Source organism: Hippopotamus amphibius, chromosome 2 (genome assembly GCF_030028045.1).
Source record: "Hippopotamus amphibius kiboko isolate mHipAmp2 chromosome 2, mHipAmp2.hap2, whole genome shotgun sequence".
NCBI lineage: Eukaryota > Metazoa > Chordata > Mammalia > Artiodactyla > Hippopotamidae > Hippopotamus > Hippopotamus amphibius.
In genome coordinates, this window is record NC_080187.1 from 101185787 (window position 1) to 101206761 (window position 20975).

The 20975-nt window shown below is 41.3% G+C and overlaps 1 protein-coding gene across 5 annotated transcripts in view; it reads right to left on the reverse strand.

The window, feature by feature from the left end:
* Positions 1-20975, reverse strand: part of DOCK8 (dedicator of cytokinesis 8) — a 207242-nt gene that overhangs the window by 90908 nt on the left and 95359 nt on the right. For all 5 annotated transcript variants that reach the window (XR_009051221.1, XM_057720569.1, XM_057720571.1 and 2 more), the window contains 5 exons: positions 19688-19768; positions 18383-18542; positions 16397-16527; positions 14748-14841; positions 13528-13690 (listed from right to left, as the gene is read on the reverse strand). Coding sequence is in view for 4 of the 5 variants with exons in the window: in XM_057720569.1 (XP_057576552.1) it covers positions 13528-13690; positions 14748-14841; positions 16397-16527; positions 18383-18542; positions 19688-19768 (629 nt within the window). In the remaining variant the exon portion in view is untranslated. The remainder of the gene's footprint in view (positions 1-13527; positions 13691-14747; positions 14842-16396; positions 16528-18382; positions 18543-19687; positions 19769-20975) is intronic.

Consider the following 20975-nt stretch of genomic DNA (forward strand, 5'->3'; position numbering starts at 1 on the left):
CTGTTTTTAATGTGGCAGACGTATGAATCCTATAGTTCAGGTTTGGGTTTTATTGTCTGTTTTTGTGTTTGTTTATTTGTTGGCTGCTAGGGAGCTCAAAGTCGAACTTGCAGCTGACTTTTTAAGAAAGTGTCGAGGACCTTAACGTTACCCAGATTTATATTGATTTCCTTCTCCTTATTTTCCTTTCACCCAGAAATGTTATTCCTTGTTACACAATCTCCATAAACTGCCTCACATACTTTTTTTTAGAGTGGGAATGTTTAGAAATAAATGCACAGAAATAAAATATTTGCTACATCCTGTCTTGTCATTCCATGGTCTCATGCCATTATTTGTGTTTACTCCTCTTTTTAATACTTTAGGTTCGATCGAGGCACAAACTCATAAGAGAATCAGTGAAAAATGGAAATGGGAAGAAAACCCCTAATGTGTAGGGTGAAGAGAACATTCCATCTTCAGAAATCAGAGCAAGAAAAACGGAATGTGAAACTTGTTCCAGGGCACCGGTCAGAGTCCACATGGAGGCTGCCTGCCCTGAGAAGTGGCACAAGAATGAAAGGGAGCACTGGGATGCTGTCACAAGCAGCAGCTTGCCCCTTAGTAACCTCCGTGCTCCGTGGGCCAGGCTGCAATGTTTTGTACAAATGCTGGTACTGTATTCTGAATACTGGGGACCTCTACCCCGCACCCCCACAAAAAGCAAATGCAGTTAAGAAGTCAGAGACAAAACGTTACCATATTGTTTAGAAACACAATGACCCAATATGCTCTCTCCATAGTCTTGTTATGCTAAAATAATGCACTCAAAAACAGAAATCAAATGAGAGAGAGAAACAAAAACAACAGCAAACGCTAATACTTGTTATTACACCACTTTTCAAGACTTTTGGGGGGAAAATGATCTATGCTTTCTCAATTGATGAACTACAATTTGAACATCAAATATGGTGTCTTCATATAGAACAGCTATTATAACTACTAAGAATCTGTCTTTGAACATGAACTAACTAAATGCTCACGGCTCCTGTATTTGCAGAGTACCTTTTCTATTACATCAATCCCTATCCCTTCTTTTTATGAGATAGATAAAAAGTTCCTTCTAAGTGAGCTCTTGGAAAGCCAGCATTCCCATGAAATAAAGCAGGACCTCAAGCTGGGGCAAAGAGAATGCTACCTTTCAGAAATAGGTGAAAGCACCTGAGCTCTCCTTAAAACCCACTTACTTGTTTAGGAAAAGTTCAGTTAGTTTTCAACGGCAAAGATCCAAAGGGAAAGTTGGGATATTTATGATCCTAGGGTTTGTCTAGATCAGATTCCCATTGAAAAGAATCATAAATACAAAAGCATTTGAAACTTGCTGGAGAAAACTGACTGCTTTAAGGAAAAAAAATAAATCTCTCTCTAACCTTGCTTAAAACATTTTTTTTTTAAAGATACTTTGTTGAACTAGCTGAAATGTTACCAGTCAAGATATCCATGTTACCAAATATTCTTTTGAAACTCTGCTCAGCAGATTGAACATATTAAGTGGTTTATATATCATTCACTCCCACCTTAGTATAAATTAGTTTACTCAGTTCCTTCCTTTCATACAAAGAGGTTAGATTTATGGACTGTGGGTGTGAGTGGAGAAGAAATAAAAAGGATGATGGGGTAATTATTAACCATAAGGCATTGCTTTGGGGAGGATCTCCAGTTGCTTAGGGTGTCAGGGAGAGTGACAAAGAAGGGGAAGCTGGGAAAGTACCCAAGTCCAGATTTTTTTATTCCACAATTTTTCCTAAAACTTTTTAAACTTAACACTGACAATATAGTCAAAATGGTCCCTGGATAACTGCAGCTCTCCCAACTCCCAGTTACCACCATGGAACCCATGATGTGGTTTTAAGGTCTAAGTTATTTGGATGTTTTGTGATTCTCACGTAAGGAGGGCTCAGACATTTGTTAAATGGGTCAAGCCTCCAGTTGGTTTATTAGAACCCTATTTTCAGTGGGTTTTTTTTTTGGATGACTAGAAAATATTTAATAAGAATATATTTTATGCTACATGAGCAGAGATTGGAACTACTTCAGCAATATACATTGCAGACATGCTGCAAAACTCTCCCTTCCACAGATACATTTTGCATTTCACTCAGAGGATTTATATAGGTTTCATATATGTATATAGGGTGACAGATGCTTGGGAGGTGAGACTATGATAGGGTGTAAGGCGGGGAGTGGGGTAGGTAAGTGCTACATGCTGGGCAAGGGGATAAATGACGCCATGCCTTAACACGCACAGCTTCGGGCTTTTCCCCTACTACTGTGAATCTAAGAAAACCTGGAAAATCGGCTCTAACCTGGGTGAAAAAAAATGTTCCCCCACACGGTAGGCTTGTTTCTTTGGTGTGTGGGTTAGTGAGCGCTGGCGGGGGTGGGGGGTACTCTTCTCACCTTAGACGATCTGTCAAGAAGCGGTCAAGTTTCTCCTAGGGAGAGGTGTATTGCAGATGTCCTAGAAATACACCAGGCTGAAGGGAACACTCTCCACAGGCAGTGTGGTCCTCTGCCTCAGCAGAGGTAACCCACTCTCCCTCCCTCACCCTCCCACCTCCCACACGCCTTCAACTTCACACAACTGGAGCGCCCCAACTTTTGGTAGCTTGGTTAAGAGCCATGGTAGCAGCTGCCTCTGGGTGTTCTCACCCTGTGTAGTTCCCTTCCCCTGGAGCGTGGGCTGGACCTAGTGACTCATTTCTACCCAACAGAACACAGCAAGATTAGGTTACAAAAAGATTCTGCCTGCTATCTTGCTCTCTCGCCTGCTTATTCTGAAGACGCCCGTTGCCATGTCATGGGGTGAGCTGCCCTACAGAGAAAGCAATACAGCAGGGAATTCAAGGGTATCTCTTGCCCACAGCTAGCGAGGACCTAAGGCCCTTAGTTTAACAACCAAAGAGGAACTGAACACTGTCAAGACCCTCAGTAGTGAGCTTGGAAGTGAATTCTCCCCTTGATGACCCTTGGGGTGATTCCACCCTTGGCTGACACCATGGCCGTGGCCTTCTGAGAGCCCTGAGTCAGAGGCACTCAGCCAGGCCACACCTGGATAACCCACATAATCTGCGAGAGAACCGTTTGTTGTTTCACGCGGCAAGGTTTCGGTTATGCAGCAATAGGTAACTACTACGAGGATATATATATATATATTTTTTTTTGAGGATATACATTTTTTAAAAGCATATGTTGGTGAATTGGGAGATTGGGATACCAAATTGTACACGCTAAATACATGCAGCTTATCGTATGTTAACTGTATCTCAATAAAAATTCTTTAAAAAAAAAAAAGCAGATAAAAACTCAAAAAAAAGTATCTGTTGGGTATTCACTGATGTTTAAACATGTGATTCCTTTAAAAATGCTTTACCTCGTAACATTTCTGCCTCTTAACTATATCTCAGGGCTACTCTTCCTGCTCTAAGGAATATAGTATCATGACTGCCTAGAGGAAAATACTCAATATCAAAATAGCCTCTATGGAGTCCATCCAATCACCAAGTATAAAAACTTGAGAATTTAAAAATATATAAATAAATCACTTTTCTTTAGTTTTAGTTTTGATTCTATTCACTGAATTAATTACTATTTCTTAAAGAGGTTGTGACAGGTCAGATAAAAGAGAAGAATGCTAAAAAGCACCTACCACAAATACCTTCCTTCTCCCGTAAAGCATCAAATTTTTAATGAAAGTTTCCCCCAAACAAAAGCATTTTGACAATTTTTGGCTTTGTGAAACCTAAAATTCAAGTTTAAAGATACCGTTTTCAGGCCAAATATGGGCTACATTTTTAAAAAGTCCACCAGGCAGAATTGTCACGTGGAGGACGAACATGAACCAACCTGCATGTTCTTCTGAGAGACAGAGGGAGCACATTTTTTCCAGGTTTTGCAAATAGTTTCCTAAAACAAATCTGCCAGCTGACAAAAACTCATACACATACCAGAAAATTTCCAAGCTTCGCTATTGCTAAAGCTCACTTTTTTCTTTTGGTTTGAGGCAGAGCCTTTCTTAGGCCCTTACCCATTACAAACCAACAAACCAACAAACATAAAACAGCCCATGAATAAATCAATACTACTGATTAAAATGCTTGCTTTAGCATTCCTGATGATTTTAATACTGGCAGATGTCTTGGTTTGGGTTGGGGAAGAAAATGTTAGAATTGGAGGAAACATCATGCCTACTAAGAAATAAATTGTTCACATGCCCCCAGCAACTTCTAGAAACATATGCCTTCTTTGGGTACTTGAGAGAGAAGGCTTGTCTGGGTTTTGGAGCTGGGAGAGCTTGCAAAGATCTCAAGTGACTGCAGGACAAAATTGCACGCGTGTCTTTCTGTAGATCAACACGGTTGTGAGCGGCTCCAGTGTCTCTAGGAGACTGGGGTTTGCCTCCAAGGAGAGGCAAGTCTCCTCTCTGTCTCTCTCAGCACCAAACATTGTGCCTGGCACAAGGTAGGGGCTCAGAAATACTGGTTAGGTATCAACTTTATTCAGAGGGTGATAAGTATTGCTCGGTTGGCGAGATTTTCAAAGGACAGGTCTCCTGCTCTATGACAGAGGGTGAGGAAGAAGGAGCGGGAAGAGTTCTTGCTCCTTACATTCATACCAGAGTGCCAAGTCCACAAGTGCCCCTCCCCAGACCATCTGGAGGGTTGAGTAACAGTCATTGTTACGGACTTCACTTCTCCCTGACCTAGAAACACAAAGAGGCAGCACTTTATTGGCTGCTGGCTTCGGCTAGAGTTGGTTTCATTTCAGCTCAACTCTGGGAGAAGACATTAGAGAGCATATACAAGAAGTGTATCCCTCTCTGGGGTCTTGTGCCCAGAGCCTGACTGTAAATCACCTATCCTTCAATTAAAAAAAGCATGTTGATTTTAAATAAGTTAATAAATAGAAACAAGAAATGTAACTCCAGGAAAAGATGAGACATGGACTTTGAGATGTTCTTGTTGCTAAATATATAATTATTAGCCTAGGCAAGGAAATCTCTTGAAAATCATTAAAACGAGCCATTAAGTTGAGTTCCTCTACTTCTGTCTTTATTAGACTGTAATATTTATATTTCTGCACCGTTGCCTGGACCTTAGTTCACATTTGGAAGGTTGTCAAACAAAGAACATTAAACAAGCGAGATGGAAAAGCACAGTTTGGGTTTTATAACCTTTCTGGAGTTTAGACCAGTGGATAAATGAAATTCAGTTTTTAATTATAAAAGATACATGTCATGTGACTGATAAGACATGTTTTTTAAAAAATTACCTTCTTACCTGTCAAAGCTCATTCCCCCCACCTCCCAACTCATAGTTCTATTTTACTTTGTGCTATGGGGCTAGCCTGCATTGCCCTCACCCAGAAACCCACTTTTGCCCTGGGAAGACCCTGACACAGCATCTAATATTTTGCCCCAGGGCATTCTGACTTCTGCAGAGAGGAGCAAAGGGCAGCCTATCTGAGACCTTAAAACCACAGGATATCCATTACTGGAGAGTTGTTACAACACCTCTGCTTTAGGGATGGCCAACCACTTCTTGGAAAGAGTGGATCTTTAAAGCACACAGGAAAGTCAGAACAGAGGATGAGAAGCTAAAAAGTAGAGACCTCCCCCCGCCTAAATGGTAAAAGAAATAAGAGGGACCAATTCCCCGAAGGATGTCTCATCAGAAGACAAGTCACTTCAAAGAACTAATGTTAAAATAACAATTTAAAAAACTAACAGAAGTATAGAAATCAAAGAAAAAAGGCTTTTTGAATTTTAGGAAGCTCCTTCTAATCTAGGCAAACTAGTCACCATCACCATCAAACGCAGGCCCAGATCTGCTGTACTTTCATCACCATTTCTCTGTTGTTTCTGCCCCCACCAACCTCACATTCCCACCCCATGTGGAAACAGGAAGCTTCATGAACCTTCCTGCTGAAATCTATGTAAAAGATCTCCAGGGGAAAATGCCATTCATGCCCCAAAAGTGGACAGAGTGGGACTTTTGGTTAGGCCAGTTGTTTACAAAGGCAGTAACACGAAAGCATGATGGACTCAAAGGGAATGAGTATAAAATAGAGACGAGGGAGATGTTGTGAGTTGTGGAATCATTGACATTAATGTACACAGAACCTCTTTAACACTATTTCATTGCTGCCAACCCACATTCTTTTAGTTGTGTATTTGAAGCAGGATTGGTGAATGCGTAAAAATGTATAGTGGGCAACACACCCCCAAAAACTGGATTTTTCTCTCTCTCTACACCACAGGATACATTTCTCTATCCTCTCCTCCTCCACATCTTTCACCAAAGTGCCAGATTTCTAAGGTCATGACTTACTGATGAGAGAAGGCAGAAGCTGACAGGGTAAAAGAAAATCCTCTGCGGAAAGTGTCAGCAGTGATCTCTTGGGACACTGGAATACTTTCCCAGTTTTTCTTAGTCCTGCACTTCAAGGCCAAAAAATAAAATGCGTGTTTTTCCTTTAATAAATCATGATTCCATCTGCTTTGAAATGGAAAAGAAACCTAGTTGCACCTGAATCTAGAAAGTGAGCAAATTGTGCCCTCAAGTGGCTAAATGTTGTACTGGAAGGAGAGCTTCGCAAAGCCTGCCCTTGTTGCTAGGTAATCTTAGGTGACTGGTTCCCTCTTGAGTTTTTCCATTCTTTTAAAAAAAAAAGAAGGATGACTGAATTTTGGAGGCAAGTGAGGACTGTGTTTCCAATTTATTACTGAGACCAACTTGCCAGAGCAAAGTCAAGTACAGCAACTTAATTATCTGGATAATCTTGGCACCAGGAATTCACTTTGCCTTTGTCTCCATTACTTGGCTAATTCAAATGATTAGATCTTGCCTGGGCTGTCATTGCTATTCTTAAATAAAGTGTTTATAACAAACTTTGTGTGCCACAAACAACTGCTTGCTAAGTCTAGGAAAACCAAGGACTGAGCTTCAAGGCTGTCTTATACTTACAATAGGGTTAAACACTCCTTTAAAGGGTGAAAAGTAGGAATTTATACCATATGCTTGTATATGTGTGAAAGGTTATATAAGATTCTTCACTGTAACATCATTTGTAATGTTAAAAGACTGGCAACATCTTAGAAGTTCATTCGTCTGGGGTTAAATGAGTTATGATACAGCCATATAATGAGGTTCAGTGCAGGTGTGAAAAAGCACGAGGCCATTCTCTGTATTCGTATAGAAGTGCTTTCCATAATACCGCATTCAATGAGAAATCAAAGTGCAGAACTGTGTGAGGACCATGCTATACTTGCACTCTGAAAGGAAAAGTGCAGGGTTGTATTGGCTTGTGCAAACATAGTTTATTTCTGGAAGGATAAACAAGAAACTGATAAAAAATGGCTGTTTCCAATTGTCAGCAATAGAATTGAGCTGTGAAATACACATGATTTTCATCTGTTTTGTCTCCGGTATCTAGAAAAGGGCCCGGCACACTGCAGGCACTCAATAATATTTGTGGGATAAAATGAATAAAATCAAATACGTGTGTGTGTGCGTGTGTGCGTGCGTATGTGTGCGTGCGTGTGCACGTGCGTGTGCATGTCTGTGTGTGTGTGTGTATATGTGTGCATGTGCGTGTCTGTGCGTGCGTGTCTGTGTATATGTGTGTGCGTGCGTGTGTGCGTGTATGCATGCGCATGTGTGCATGCGTGTATGTGTGTGCGTGTGTATGTGTGTGTGTGCATGTGCGTGTGTGTGTGTGTGTGTGTGTGTGTATTTTAAGACGGTTTCCAAGGAGGGGAACCATACAGTTGGAGGTCAGGCATGGTAGAATTTTCACTGTGCACTTATGTACTTTTACAATATTGAACTATTAGAATAGGCTACCTATTCCAAAATAAATAAAATTCAGACAACTAAAGAAGCAAGTAAGAATGGAGAGTTATTGTTTGGAATAGTTATTTAAGTAAGGCATTGTTCTGATGGTGATTTAGACCAGGGTCAATAACATCATAAACTACTAATCATTAATTAGCAATAGCCCTGGAGTACTTACAGCATCTGCAGAGCACTATATCATAAAAAGCACTGTGCTCACACGGAGAGGTTTTCTTGGTGGTGTAGATTCCTGATAGACAACTACTTGCTCTTTGCCACATCCCTCTCACCTGGCATCCCGGCATACGCTAGGATTGCTTCTCAGGTCAGAGGGATTAAGTTGCAGGGCTCTTTCCCCTGAGTTTCCAGTGGCTTGCGTCACTGTGGACTTGGATGACTTCAGTGAGTAGAGGAACTCATTAAGAGGGACCATGAAAGGGGGAGAGAAGCTTTGATTCTCAAAGAAGGGTGTTGTACCCTTAAGGCGCCACTCCTGGCCTCCTGAATGGGAGACTCTAGGTAGGGCAGGACGCTTGCATTTTTACAAAGCTCTACAATGAACTCTGAGGCACACTACCCTCCTCCTCTCCCACCCCCACCCCAACACTGAAAAGATCCACTCTGGACATGGAGACAACTGGGCTCAGACTGAACAAAAGGTAGTTCCTCTCAAGGATACCTTCCATTCTCAATACCCTGACTCCTTCCTAAACAACTCACCCAGAATTATTTCTGGTTTATTCCTTTCCTTAGAAATGCTCTTCACTAAATTATAACTTCTAGACAGTCATTCAAGACCAGCTTGTACATTTATCCTATTGCCATGTTTTTGCCCCCCTGTAGGATGCAAGCCTGGCAGGATTCCTCAAAACGCCACTGTGATACGAGAGGCACCTCTCTGTTAGGCCAGATAGCTGGCGAGCTTTGAGAATGCAGACTTCTGGTCTGAGAACATTCAGCTAAATAGGAGGTGGCCTGAAAACAGCTAATTATCCATCAAAGAAATCATGTTCTAATTGATATGCTTGTTCACAGCAAGCACAGTCCTCCACAGCGCGTCTGATAATTGGATAAAAAGACCTTGGAGGCTCTTGGGGGCTGGAATAAGAGATGAAGACGCACTGTATGTGCATTTCTCTAATGTAATCACCAGTTACAGGGACAGCAAGGAGCTTAACAAGCTCATTACAACCTCAGCGCCTGTGATCTCCACACAACCCCCCGTAACAGCCAGAGGATAAAATGCCCTTAAAGGTCTCCCTGGGCCTTGGCCCCAGGCCGTGTTGTTTTCATCCTGCCCCCACCAGAAGGCAGCTGGCGTCTCCATCACCAGCTGCTGGGCCACATGGAAAATAAGCCAGGAGTTGGTTCAAACGTGTTCTTGGGCTAACAACCAGTATTTTCTTAATCTGGGCATGGAGAAAAGAACACCGTATACTCAGAGTCCGATAATCCTGTTTATCAACCTAATTTTTCCAGCTGTCCTGCTCTGCTTTCAGAGTGACTGTCCTTCTGCTTGTGATATTGAAACAGCTCTTGCCCGGGTCTGCTTTGGGGCACGCTGTCTGACCCCGTGCCCCTCACCCACAGAGGCTGCCACGGCACTGCGGAGGCCCAGGCCCCTGGCTGGGGACCTGCTGGATGTCCCTGGAACGAGTACGTCTGGCTCTAGCAGTTCATCTCTTCCCTCAGAGCAAGTGTTTGTTTTATGAGTGACCAACCCTCTCGTTGGTTCATGGAGATACTTCCACAGCCGGGCCCAGTCCTTTTACCACGGGTCTAGATTACTCCTCAAAGTGAGCTAAGGTAGAAGCACCAGGCAGCACCCACAGAGAATACGGCGTGAATGGTGCCCCTGTGGTCAACGTGGTAACCCCAATGGAGGGCACCTGAAGGGGCAGGGACGTCAAAAGAGGCACCTGAAGAGGTCGGAGGATGGGGAGACTGAGGGCAGGAAGGCAGCTCAACCTATCCAAGGCCAATTTTATTTGAGCCTCCTTGGCAGCTGCTCCTTTAAGGAAGGTAAAGAACCTGAGTTCTATTCATATGGTATTAAATTGAAACCCTGCCCACATGAGAATCCTGTAAAGTGTGACTCTGGCCACAACTCACACTCAAGGCCGGACAACACCTGCCATTCGTCCATGTAATAGTTCCCTCCACTCAAGGGCGCTCTGAAGTTTACGTGAAAGGTACGCAAACTGGGCATCTGAATCCTGGCTTTGTCGCTGTAGGCAGTCCTTGCTTGGCCCAATAGATACGTTCTACACAAGTTCCAGGTAGATCAATTTTTTTCTGTCAAGCCATATTTCAAATGTATGAGGTGAATCCACTATCAAACCTAGAATTATCCCCAAATTTATCTGCTCTGTAAGGCTTAATATTCATTTATTTGATTTCCTTAAAGGGATACAGCTGTGACCAGAATTAGAGACATGGAAATAGCAAGGTCAACAGGAAAAGTTACCTTACATGCCAAATCCTTAGAATGACGTCCATAATTCAACTCAGTCAAAGGAAAACTTTTCTAAAAGAAACAGGAACTGCTGTCCCTACTGAAATAATACTCTTGGGAGAGAGAATACTTTAGACCACACCTGTTGTCATAATGTAAAGAGATTTAGAGACCTTTGCTTGAAAGGAGACTTTGATATGGAGAGGAGGGAACAGAAAAGTCATAAGGTTACAAGCTGACAAAAATGAGAAGATGAGGTCACTAAGAGTAAACCGAGTCAATTTCCCAATTTGATCTGGGGTTCAGATCTGAGTTCACTCTTCCATTTCTGTTTCATGAAATGGGAGTGGTGGTAGAGACAAGGGGAGAAGGCCTGGGTTACTGTCAAGACAAACCTAATCAAAACCACTGAAAAACGTATGAGGCCTGGGGAAGAAACACTAAAAATTTAACAACAGCATGAGAAATTTAGACAAGATGCTCTCTCAATTCCTTTACATTTTCTCATAGTAAGATTCTGAACCAAGTTCACCATAACTCTCCTCCCTTAAACAAGCTATAAAATATGGTGGTCTGGGAGCCAAGAGAAGACCAAAGCTGAAGAGAAGTACTGTTTTCTATCATTCCTGAGCAGAGACCTGGTTTTCAACAGGGTGGCCTCAGCATTTCCACAGTGTACAGAACAGCTAAAGAATATTCACCTTGTGGGCAAATATTCACTTGTGGGTCTGTTTCTCATGATGCCAAGTTGGGTCCATGGTAATCTGTTCAGACTTGTCCTCCTCAGCACGCCTACATTTCTGAATCAGTAGGTGCACTAATGCATTCTGAGTCCCACTGTGATGTAATTAAGGGATAATGTTTGCAGCAAGGAGTAGAGAGAGCTGTAAATGCCTCCCATGAGCATTAAATGCTGAGGGGAAGGGAAGTTGAATAACTATAGAATTCATTTGGTGCAAGTTTATTCCAATGCCACGAGCGTTCTATTTTCCAATTAGAGGATAGAGTTTCTAAAAAGATACACACAGCATCCACAAGCAAACATTTTCATGTCTTCATCTCCCTCCAGGGAAGGGGGAATGGAAACTACTGCACCCTAGGAGTGCTTACTTATCCAGGAAGGAGACTTGGCTGAGTTTGTATTTAGGAATGAGAAGAGAAAACCAAGAGCTGCTTCAGCAAGGATTAAATGGGGGAAATGCATGTGTATCTCAATTTTGAAAGGAAGAGGTCCACTTCTAACTGTATGAATGGTTGGTTGTACTTTTCACTGCCATTTAAAAAAAATTCAAGTAGAGTTGATTTATAATATTGTGTTAGTTTCAGGTATATAGCAAAGTGATTCGGTTATACATATATATGTATATATCTATTTTTTTATTCTTTTCCATTATAGTTTATCATAAGATATTGAGTTCCCTGTGCTATACAGTAAAACCTTGTTGTTTTACTCACTGCCGTTTTTTGACATCAACAAACCACTCACTTATCCTGTCTGGGTCTCAATTTTATACATCTGAAAATGTGAGGCGTGGAGGTACTTAGGTTAGGTGAGTTCTGAAATTCTTTGCATTTCAGTCCCACATACACAAACATCCACTGGAAAGTATGAGCGAAGATCTGAGGGAATCAGAATCCTCTCACACTGCTGGAAGGACTGCAAACTGACACAATTTCGGAAACAAGTGGTAGTACAAATAAAACCGAAAATATATATCACTGTGACCCAATAATTTCACTTCTAGGCATATTGCTTGGGGAAACTTTCACATATGTGCATACAGTGACAAAGACAAAAATTCTCACTGCACAGTGTTTATAAGAGCCCAACGTTAAAAAAATATATAAATATCTATCAATAGAAAAATAGGGAAATAAACAAAATATGGCCTCTTCATAGAAAGGAACACTATACAGCAGTTTAAAAGAATGGCAAAGCTCTATATAAATCAATGTTTCTAAAATACAAGCTATTAGGAATTCCCATTGGTTACATTTGTGAAAATCTGAGTAACCAAGAAAGAATAATGACTGCTACTGAGTGTAACACACCAACCAATAAAATTCATGAGTCCACAATAACACTCAAAAAGAAAAAACATACTGTTGGACAAAAAGTACAGTAGAACAGTACAACACATAGAGTATGAAGCCATTTATGTACATTTTAAATGAATATAAAGGTAATACCATTCAGTGTTCACAGATTCATGATACATGACTCTGTGTGTGTGTGTGTGTGTGTGTGTGTAAAACCAGGGACGATAGAAAGGACCCATGTAAGCTCATAACAATGTGATTTGAGAGGCAGGGTAGGAGTTTATAATTGGAGACTGAAGATAAAGGAGACTTCAACTTAGCCAGTATGATTGTCTGTGTATACGCACACACAGATACACAAAACAACAAAATGTCATTTCTAGATGGTGGAGAAAAGGTGTGTATTATAACATTCTTCTCTGCATTAAAAAAAAATCTCAAAATAAAAAATAAAAGTATATGAGCAGCAAAGCTTTCGGCAGATGGATGTTGACAAGCTCCCTCTGAGCCCCCATGTGAAGGGCCTCCAAGAAACTGAGGCAACTTAATCTTTTAGGTCTTTACTGTCTAGCTCCATGCTATGCAATATGGTAGCCACCAGTCACATGCAGCTACTTGAATTTGAATTCAAATTAATTAAAGTTAAGTAAAATGAAACTTTCAGTCCCTACAGTGCACTAGCCACATTTCAAATGCTGAAGGGCCATGTGTGGCTAGTGGCTATTTTATTGGGCAGCACACATACAGAACATTTCTATCATTCCCCTAAATTCTATTGACAGAGCTGGTCTTGAGCTAAAAACCTGTCTTTTAGACAATCAGAACACTTTTAGTCATTGTTCTTTCCCTAATATGTCCTTCTGCCCATAGGAAAATCAAAGTAATGACTAGGAAGATTTTTTGTTTCTAGAAGGAATATGTCCACTATAATTCCAATTATGACTGAAGTAACACTTCCTTGTGAAAAAAAAAAAAAAAGAGAGAGATAAATCGCCTCTAGAAAGTGGTCTAGCAACTATCTATAGTTTTGTAAACATCCTATTTCATTTTCCCCAAAACTTAGGAAGTAGAAAAATATGTTGAAGGATGATGAAAGCATTACCCAAACAAAACTCAAAATTTTGGTTCAGTGGTTTTCCAAGAGCCTTTGTTTCTCACCTGTACACAGTATGAGGGACATACACTTCTCGGATTGGAAATTCCAAAATCTCTTTGTGTGGACGTCCCCGGTTTTCAGGAAACGGTCTCACTGGCAGCATTTCAGGAGTCAGACAACAATTGATTGTCTCTGGAGCCAGAGAAATCTCCAGTCTGAGCAAGCCTAGAGAGAGAAAATAGGAGTGTCTTAGTAAAGACGTCAAAAAAGACTGCTGGACTTCCTAGGTGGCACAGTGGTTAAGAATCCGCCTGCCAATGCAGGGGACACCGGTTCGATCCCTGCCCCAGGAAGATACCACATGCCGTGGAGTGCCTGAGCCCGTGAGCCACACTATTGAGCCCGTGTGCTGCAACTAATAGAGCCTGCGCACCTACAGCCTGTGCTCTGCAACAAGAGAAGCCACCACAACGAGGAGCCCGTGCACCGCAATGAAGAGTAGCCCCCACTCACCACAACTAGAGAAAGCCCGTGTGCAGCAATGAAGACCCAAAGCAGCCAATACATACATACACACACACATACATAAATAAAAAGACTGCTGTACTATATTTCTTTTATGAAAAAGATGGTAAGTTGTGGGAGTATAAGAATTTTGGAATGCCCAGCTAATTCCCTATAATTTGAGGAAAAGCATGTCATGACAACTTTTGAGCTTTAGTTTCTGGAACTTAAAAAGCAAGAAATTGTAAAATGAGTAAGAACACATTAGAGGATCTTTAAAGTCCCTTCCAGAAGTACCATACCATAAGTACACAGTTCAGTAATTTCTCTTCATTATAAGCACTAAAAATTGGTGGTTTTCAAACTAGGTTCCCTGGTACCCCAGGGGGCCGCAGAGGTGCCTCAGGGGCTGTTAAGCTGCGGATAAGGAGGGTGCACCTTCACCTTCTACCAAAGCATTTCACTTTCACTTTTTCTTACACTGAAAGTTCTAGTCGATATTTTCTTTGATAACAGAGGCTCCTCTGTTCAAATAATTATCTGATTTTCTGAGTGCACAATCAAATATAAAGCATGATATTTACAGAATCAATCCTTTAATAAAAACAGAAAACATGAATAGATTTACCAAAAAAAAAGTAGACCTTAACTCCTAACGCAAAATCCTGTATTTCACTTTGACAAAGTATGATTTTATAAACTGCAGCATTCCACGAACAGTGTGTCTAATCATAAATGGCTTTGGCACAACACAGAGGATAAAGACAAGCCATCACACCTGGAATCGACTTGACTCTTCTCTGTAGGGATGAAGATCTCTTGTAGTCTGCTAAAAACTTGAATAAGTCTTCATCACTAAGGCGATCTCCTTCCTGCCAAGAGAGAAGCCAGAGTTAGTGCAGATGCACCACAGGCTCCTGGGGTTGGGACCAAGGATTTCTCAGAAGACTTTGATCTTTAAGTTTTCCTGTAACATGCCTTTCATAGATATGAGGATTATAGGCAACTCTGAAGTCACTTAGTCAACCTCTTGTCACTCCCAACTCACTCAGCCTCTTCAATCTTCCTGGGGACAGGGCTTTTACTGCATGTCTAAGGAAGGCTGTTAGACCTTTAGAAATCTAGGCCAAAAGCTCCTCCCCTTAAAAGTTAAACCCACTGATACTTGTTTACTTCCTGGAACAAAACAGAATAAGTTTACTTCATTCTTCAAAGATCTGAAGATGGAGAAAGCATCTTTCCGTCTTTTTCCTGGCCTCATGTTCGTCACATTTGTCTTGACTAAGACATGCTAAGCACACCTACTACACTCCACGCGCCTACGTGGGGCAGGCGCGTGCCAAGGGATACACGTGCACAAGCTCTGATGCTTGCGGCAGCCCGGCAAAGAGGGCAGGTAGGTAGGTGTGTCCTATTCCTACGCACAGAGAAGATGTGCCCCCCAAGGCAATACAACTGGAAGGAGTGTTTCCCAAATAGAAACGCTTTCTGTCCCCTGTGATCTCTATCACGAGGCATGGCACACAGGACCCTTAGCATCTCTTCTGCATTTCAGTTTGTTAACATAACCCTTTGACATGCCCCATGAGAACTGCTTGAGCTGTGGAAAATTTTCCAAAACAGAGTCAAACCAAGTATAAGTCAGGTTGGGGTTTTTTTTGGTAGTAAAATACATGTTACGTAAAATTTACCATCTTAACCATTTCTGAGTTTACAGTTCAGTAGTGTTAAGTACACTCACTTTGTTGTGCAAACAATCTCCAGAATGCTTTCGGTTTGCAAAACTGAAACTCTATACGCATTAAACAACTCCCCATTCCCCTCTTCCTGCAGCCCCTAGCCACCATCATTCTACTTTCATTCCACCTTCTGCCTCTATGAATTTGATTATGCTAGGAAATTCTTCATTCTTTAAGTAGTCTCAATGATTTCTGAGCGAATAAAGAGCACCATCTGTAATTGATCACACTCTGTGAGGAAGTAGGCAGCCTTAGAAAGCCTGCACGTGGAAAAGGGGTGAGATGGACAACACCCAGGCCAGAAAACCCCGAGCCAAAGGGGAAATGGATATTTTAGCCAGACTGCTTTTGTAGCTTCATAAATGAATTGACCATGATAAGTTCAAATAGGATAGTTTGTATTAATAGGAATGAATCCTTTTCCCGATTAAAAGAGCTAATATTCATTCAGCACTTGCTATATCCCAGGCACTCTGAGAAGAGCTTTACACATCTCATGTCATCTAACCCTCCCAAAAGCCACAGCAAGCAAATGTCATCATTCCCTGTTTCGCAGACAGTGAAACCCAGGCTTGGTGAGGTTGACTAACTTGTTCTCGTAGTCCCTATACATACTCCCCTCTGGGGCTCCAGCACTCATGCATTGTGTGGGGGACAAATCCAGACACACTGTAACATGAAGAGATACCTGCTTGAAAAAGCTGTTAATGGTCAAGGTCTTGAAGTTGGATCCAACCCCATTTTCCTCCAAGGAGAAAGCTCTTTCAGAAAGTCTTCGAGATTGGGACAAAGTTCTCCGCTCACCCACAGAGCCTTTCCCTTTAAGGAAAACAACTGTCATTCTAAAGTTTGCCTTTCTGTTTGACTATGTAACAGTTATTAACTTTGCCATATGTAAGATATGTTGAAACTCACTGAGAACACTGCACATGGCCATTCTTGCTTTGAATGACATTCTCCCTCCCCTGGCCCCTGTTCTTAGACCCCCCCGGTTGGAGCCCCTAATCCTCCTCTGACCATCATGGGGACGCCATGAGCAACAGCAGTGCCCTCCCACATGGAGATCAAGGTAGCAGGAGTCCAGGATACAGCCAGAACAGGGTCTGGATAAGTAATAAGCTTTATTTAGGCAACAGTGTTCAGTTTCGTTTTATTTTTATACTGACATTCCATTGGGAGAGGCATGTACTCAAATGCCCCTGAAGGCATTTGGGATTGTGACCCAAACGGGTCAGCCTGAGTATATTCTGGATCTGAGCTTTCTTCTGCTCTTACCAGGTAGACCAGGCAGCAGAACTGAGTTTCTGCCTTGGCTGACCTGCCTAACGGTAATTAGAACTGAGTCACACCCAAACCTGAACCCTGATAGTCTGCTTAGTTATTTCTTACCCCCTTTTGAGATTTAGGTGAGGATCTTGTTGCTTTTATACTGCAAAAGTCAGGGTTTCTGTTGTGAATGGTCAAAGTGCTTAGAACTCTAATATTCCAACCCTGTCTGTGAACATTCTCTTACCCTTAATTCTTGTCATAATGCTGAATTGGAGATTCTTGCTACCACTGAGCCACCTAAACTTGCCATGCTGCCTCAGAATAATACACTGCATCTTTTGGCTGCTTCTTAAGAATCAGCCTCTGTAGTCAGGTTAATTTCTCCTTGACCCAGAGATGACTGAGGACCCAGCAAGCTCTATGCCTTAACCACCTAGTTAAGCTATGCTCTATGCAGAACTCTTTCAAATAAGGCTAGCTGGGTCTACACAGAAATTGGCATTTAAAAAAAACTCCACACACATATTGTGGTGTGAAGGTCGGGATGCACTAAAATGAGGTTTGTTTTTTAAATCAGAAATAACCCAGGAGTTCCTGACGGGTAATTATGCATCAATAACTCCAGGAGAGCAGCAGCAATAACTAAATATTTCTTCCTCCACTCCTGTGCTAAAGGCAACATTTCAGAAGTGGCAGAGCTAAGGAATGCATGAGAAACGTCCCAAGAAATGTGACTGGAGACAAATCTTTGCTGGATACAAAGACATTTCAAAAAACAGAAATTCTGCCACAGGTGAGGGGAGATGTACTTAAAAACTCTGTAACCCTCTTGAATAGTTCCATACCCAAACTGGTGAGGGAATTAATAATTCAGATCAAGGGTTAGGGAATGAAAAAGAAATATGCTAAGTAAATCAGAACAGTAACTAAATATTCTTTCGGCATCCACTTTTTCCATGGCCCTTGGCAAAATAAACTTTAAGGAAATGGAAATTTTGCAGAGAAACCAGAGTTTTACTTTTTCGAAGCCCTTTTCTTACCTTTAGGAGTCAACTGTGGTGCCTTGGTTTAACACACTATAGACTATATTATTATATTATTATATTTTCTTGTTTTGAAGAATTTTAAGAAGAAATGGCCACTGAAAATTAACTTTTTTAAGCGTCGAACTGTACAGAACAGTCCAACCAAAAACCTTCTTATATTTGAACTCCGCAAAGTTCATGAAAACTGTCCTGGGGATCACTGTCCAACCACCCATTTGCATTCCAGTCCTAATCGTGTTTCATCCTGGTCACCTCCTTCTCCCTCCCCACTCCCCCACCTTCCGGCGCCCTCAACCCCCCACCGGTCAGCCCCTGACCTCAGAGTGGGTCCTTTCACACCGCAGTGTTGAAAAGCTTACCAACCGTGGACTCCACATCGGTTACCTCCCTGTCCAGGGTAGAGACATTGAAGAAACTCGCTAAGCTTATGGGAGCCCAGGCAAAGGGCATCCGGTATTTCCCCAAACGTTGGCAGAAGGATTCAGCTTGAAGTTTTAGTTTCTCAATCTTTTCTTTACTCTAGAGGAAAACGGAAAGAGACAGCAGAAACAACAGTATGACACCAGCAACAAGTCACAGCTGCCTCTGCCATGGATACGACGGCCACCTAAAAAATCCCTACCCTACTGATTAAAAAGAGTGAATAGGCAGAAAAATAACACAGCTCAGGCCAGAAGTCCAACGGTTAAGGAAATACAAAATATAAAAGGAGGAATTTAAAGAATTAAAGAAAGCCTACATTCAACCATTAAATATATCGTCAGCTAAACAAACAAACAAGCAAACAAAAAACCCAAAAGTATTGGGGCTTGTTATACCAGCTAATCAACAAGTACCTCTTTTAGGAGCTAGATACATTGGATTCGCATGAGAGAATCTTGGGATAAAAAGTTTTGTACATCATGTATTAAGCTCTAAAGAGAGCCTTTTTTTCCAAAGTTGCCTTGGAAAATTTCAGAAAGATCTATAAGGGTTCCTAACAACTTCTTTATTAGGTTGACAACACTTCCTAGGTATTCATTCTAAGTTCAGGATAAACGGTAGGTTAAAAAAAAACAAGTATCTTGAGTTCAATAAATCTTACTTGAAATTTATGAGCCTGCAGTAGGATGCTGTGAGGCATCTTATTCCAAAAAGGCCATGTTTTTAAAAATTATATTGGAAACTTTTGCAAATGGGTGCTGAGAAGAGATGTCCTTTTCATAGGCTTAGTACCCATGTTGTACTAATAAATTCATGAGGTACAGCAGTCTCAGCTAATTTCCAAATATCCAAACCAGAAAGGGCAGTGGCCCATGCTGTGGAGGAAGCTAGGAGAGCTCTGGCACTGTTCAGTTTCGCGGGGTGTCTCTGGCCCTCCCAACCAACTGAGTTGGAGCCTAAAAACCAAGAAAACAGGACGTTTTTGCCCTAGACAAGTTTTGTAATTAGGTATTTGTGTGTACATCATCAAGTGCTGAGTTTGTTGAGTTTGAGTTTATTTCTTTAAAAAGTTATCATCAATGACCAGTTTCCCTTCCTCATTCTGTTTGAATATAATTTATTGGTGCTTCATCTAGGGACACATTATGGACTAAACTCCATTAACTATTTTGTGGGAAACTCCTGAAAAATATCTGCTCATTCTAAGATGTTACCATTTAGCAATACTCAAGAGAGCATACCTTTCCACCATCACTTTCTTTGATAACCATGTAGGGTTCTGCACAGTCTCCAATCTCTCCCTGCTGAAGGACTTTTTCAATCTACCAACAAAAATAAGATTAAAACAAAGCATGTGAATTATATCTGCATAATAGAATCTAGGCAACCATCAAAATAGTGTTTTGTGATAATATCTGATGACATCAGATGTCCATAATATATGTTTTTTTGATTTAAAAAATTAGTACGAAGAGTATTACACTGTTTTGGAAAAAAAAAATCACAAAGGCATATTAAAAGGATGATAGTAGATACACAGCGAATGTTAACAGTAGTTATCTTTGTAGGGTGGGATTATGTACTACCTTTATTTTCTTCCTATTGCTTATGTGTATTTTCTGGTTTTAAACAATAAACATGTATTATGCCTACAATAAAAATGCAATAAAAGTTATTTTATAATACAAAACCCACGAGACATATGTAGGATGTGAATAGCTGATTTTCTTTATTATTGCTTACAATGTAAAAAAGAGATACGACCTCTGTAAAAGTCAAGTTGGGGGCTAAAACCTTCCACAAAATGAATACATGAACAGAATAAATTATCTGTAATTGTCTCCCTTGTATTTCCTATTAGGGCTGTTTCTCTGGATTTAACAGACTTGGAAAGGGACTCGAAAGCAGTAGGATGGAGCAGCTTTTCACTCTGCTAACTGGCTGGTAACTTGAATGAATGCTACTACTGTCAAGCATCTTCTTCCATCTTGCTTCAGGTGAAGGATCTGGCCGGCCATAAATATGGGCACCACGTTTAAGAGCAAGAAAAGCAGACATTTAAAATTGCCTAACCCTCTGCTCAAAAAAAAAAAAAAAAATTAATTTAACTTAGATGTGGAAGAGACAAACAAGTGGATTTAGTCCCATTCACCTGTGTCATAAGTTGAAACAATCCTTGAAAAAGAAATCTGGGTCAACATACCCTAAAAGGTATAAATTCTTCACATGCACTATCAGTTAGGCACAAAGTATTTAAACCAGAAATACCCTAGTGATGGAGGGTGTTCCATGGAGTTTCAAAGGAAGTGGCCTGGGGCTGCTCAATGAACATCTGTCTCAGGGAGAGTACAAGCAGGAAGTTCTTCTCGTCTCACAGAAGAACTTAAAAACCCCTCCCCACTGCCACAGCCTGAAGACAAGGCTGATGCTCTTGAGAGACGAACCAGGTTGAGACCATGGCCACACGACACTTGAGGTAGAGACTAGCCCATTTTCCTGTTAGTCAGCCATCATTCACCTATTCTTTCA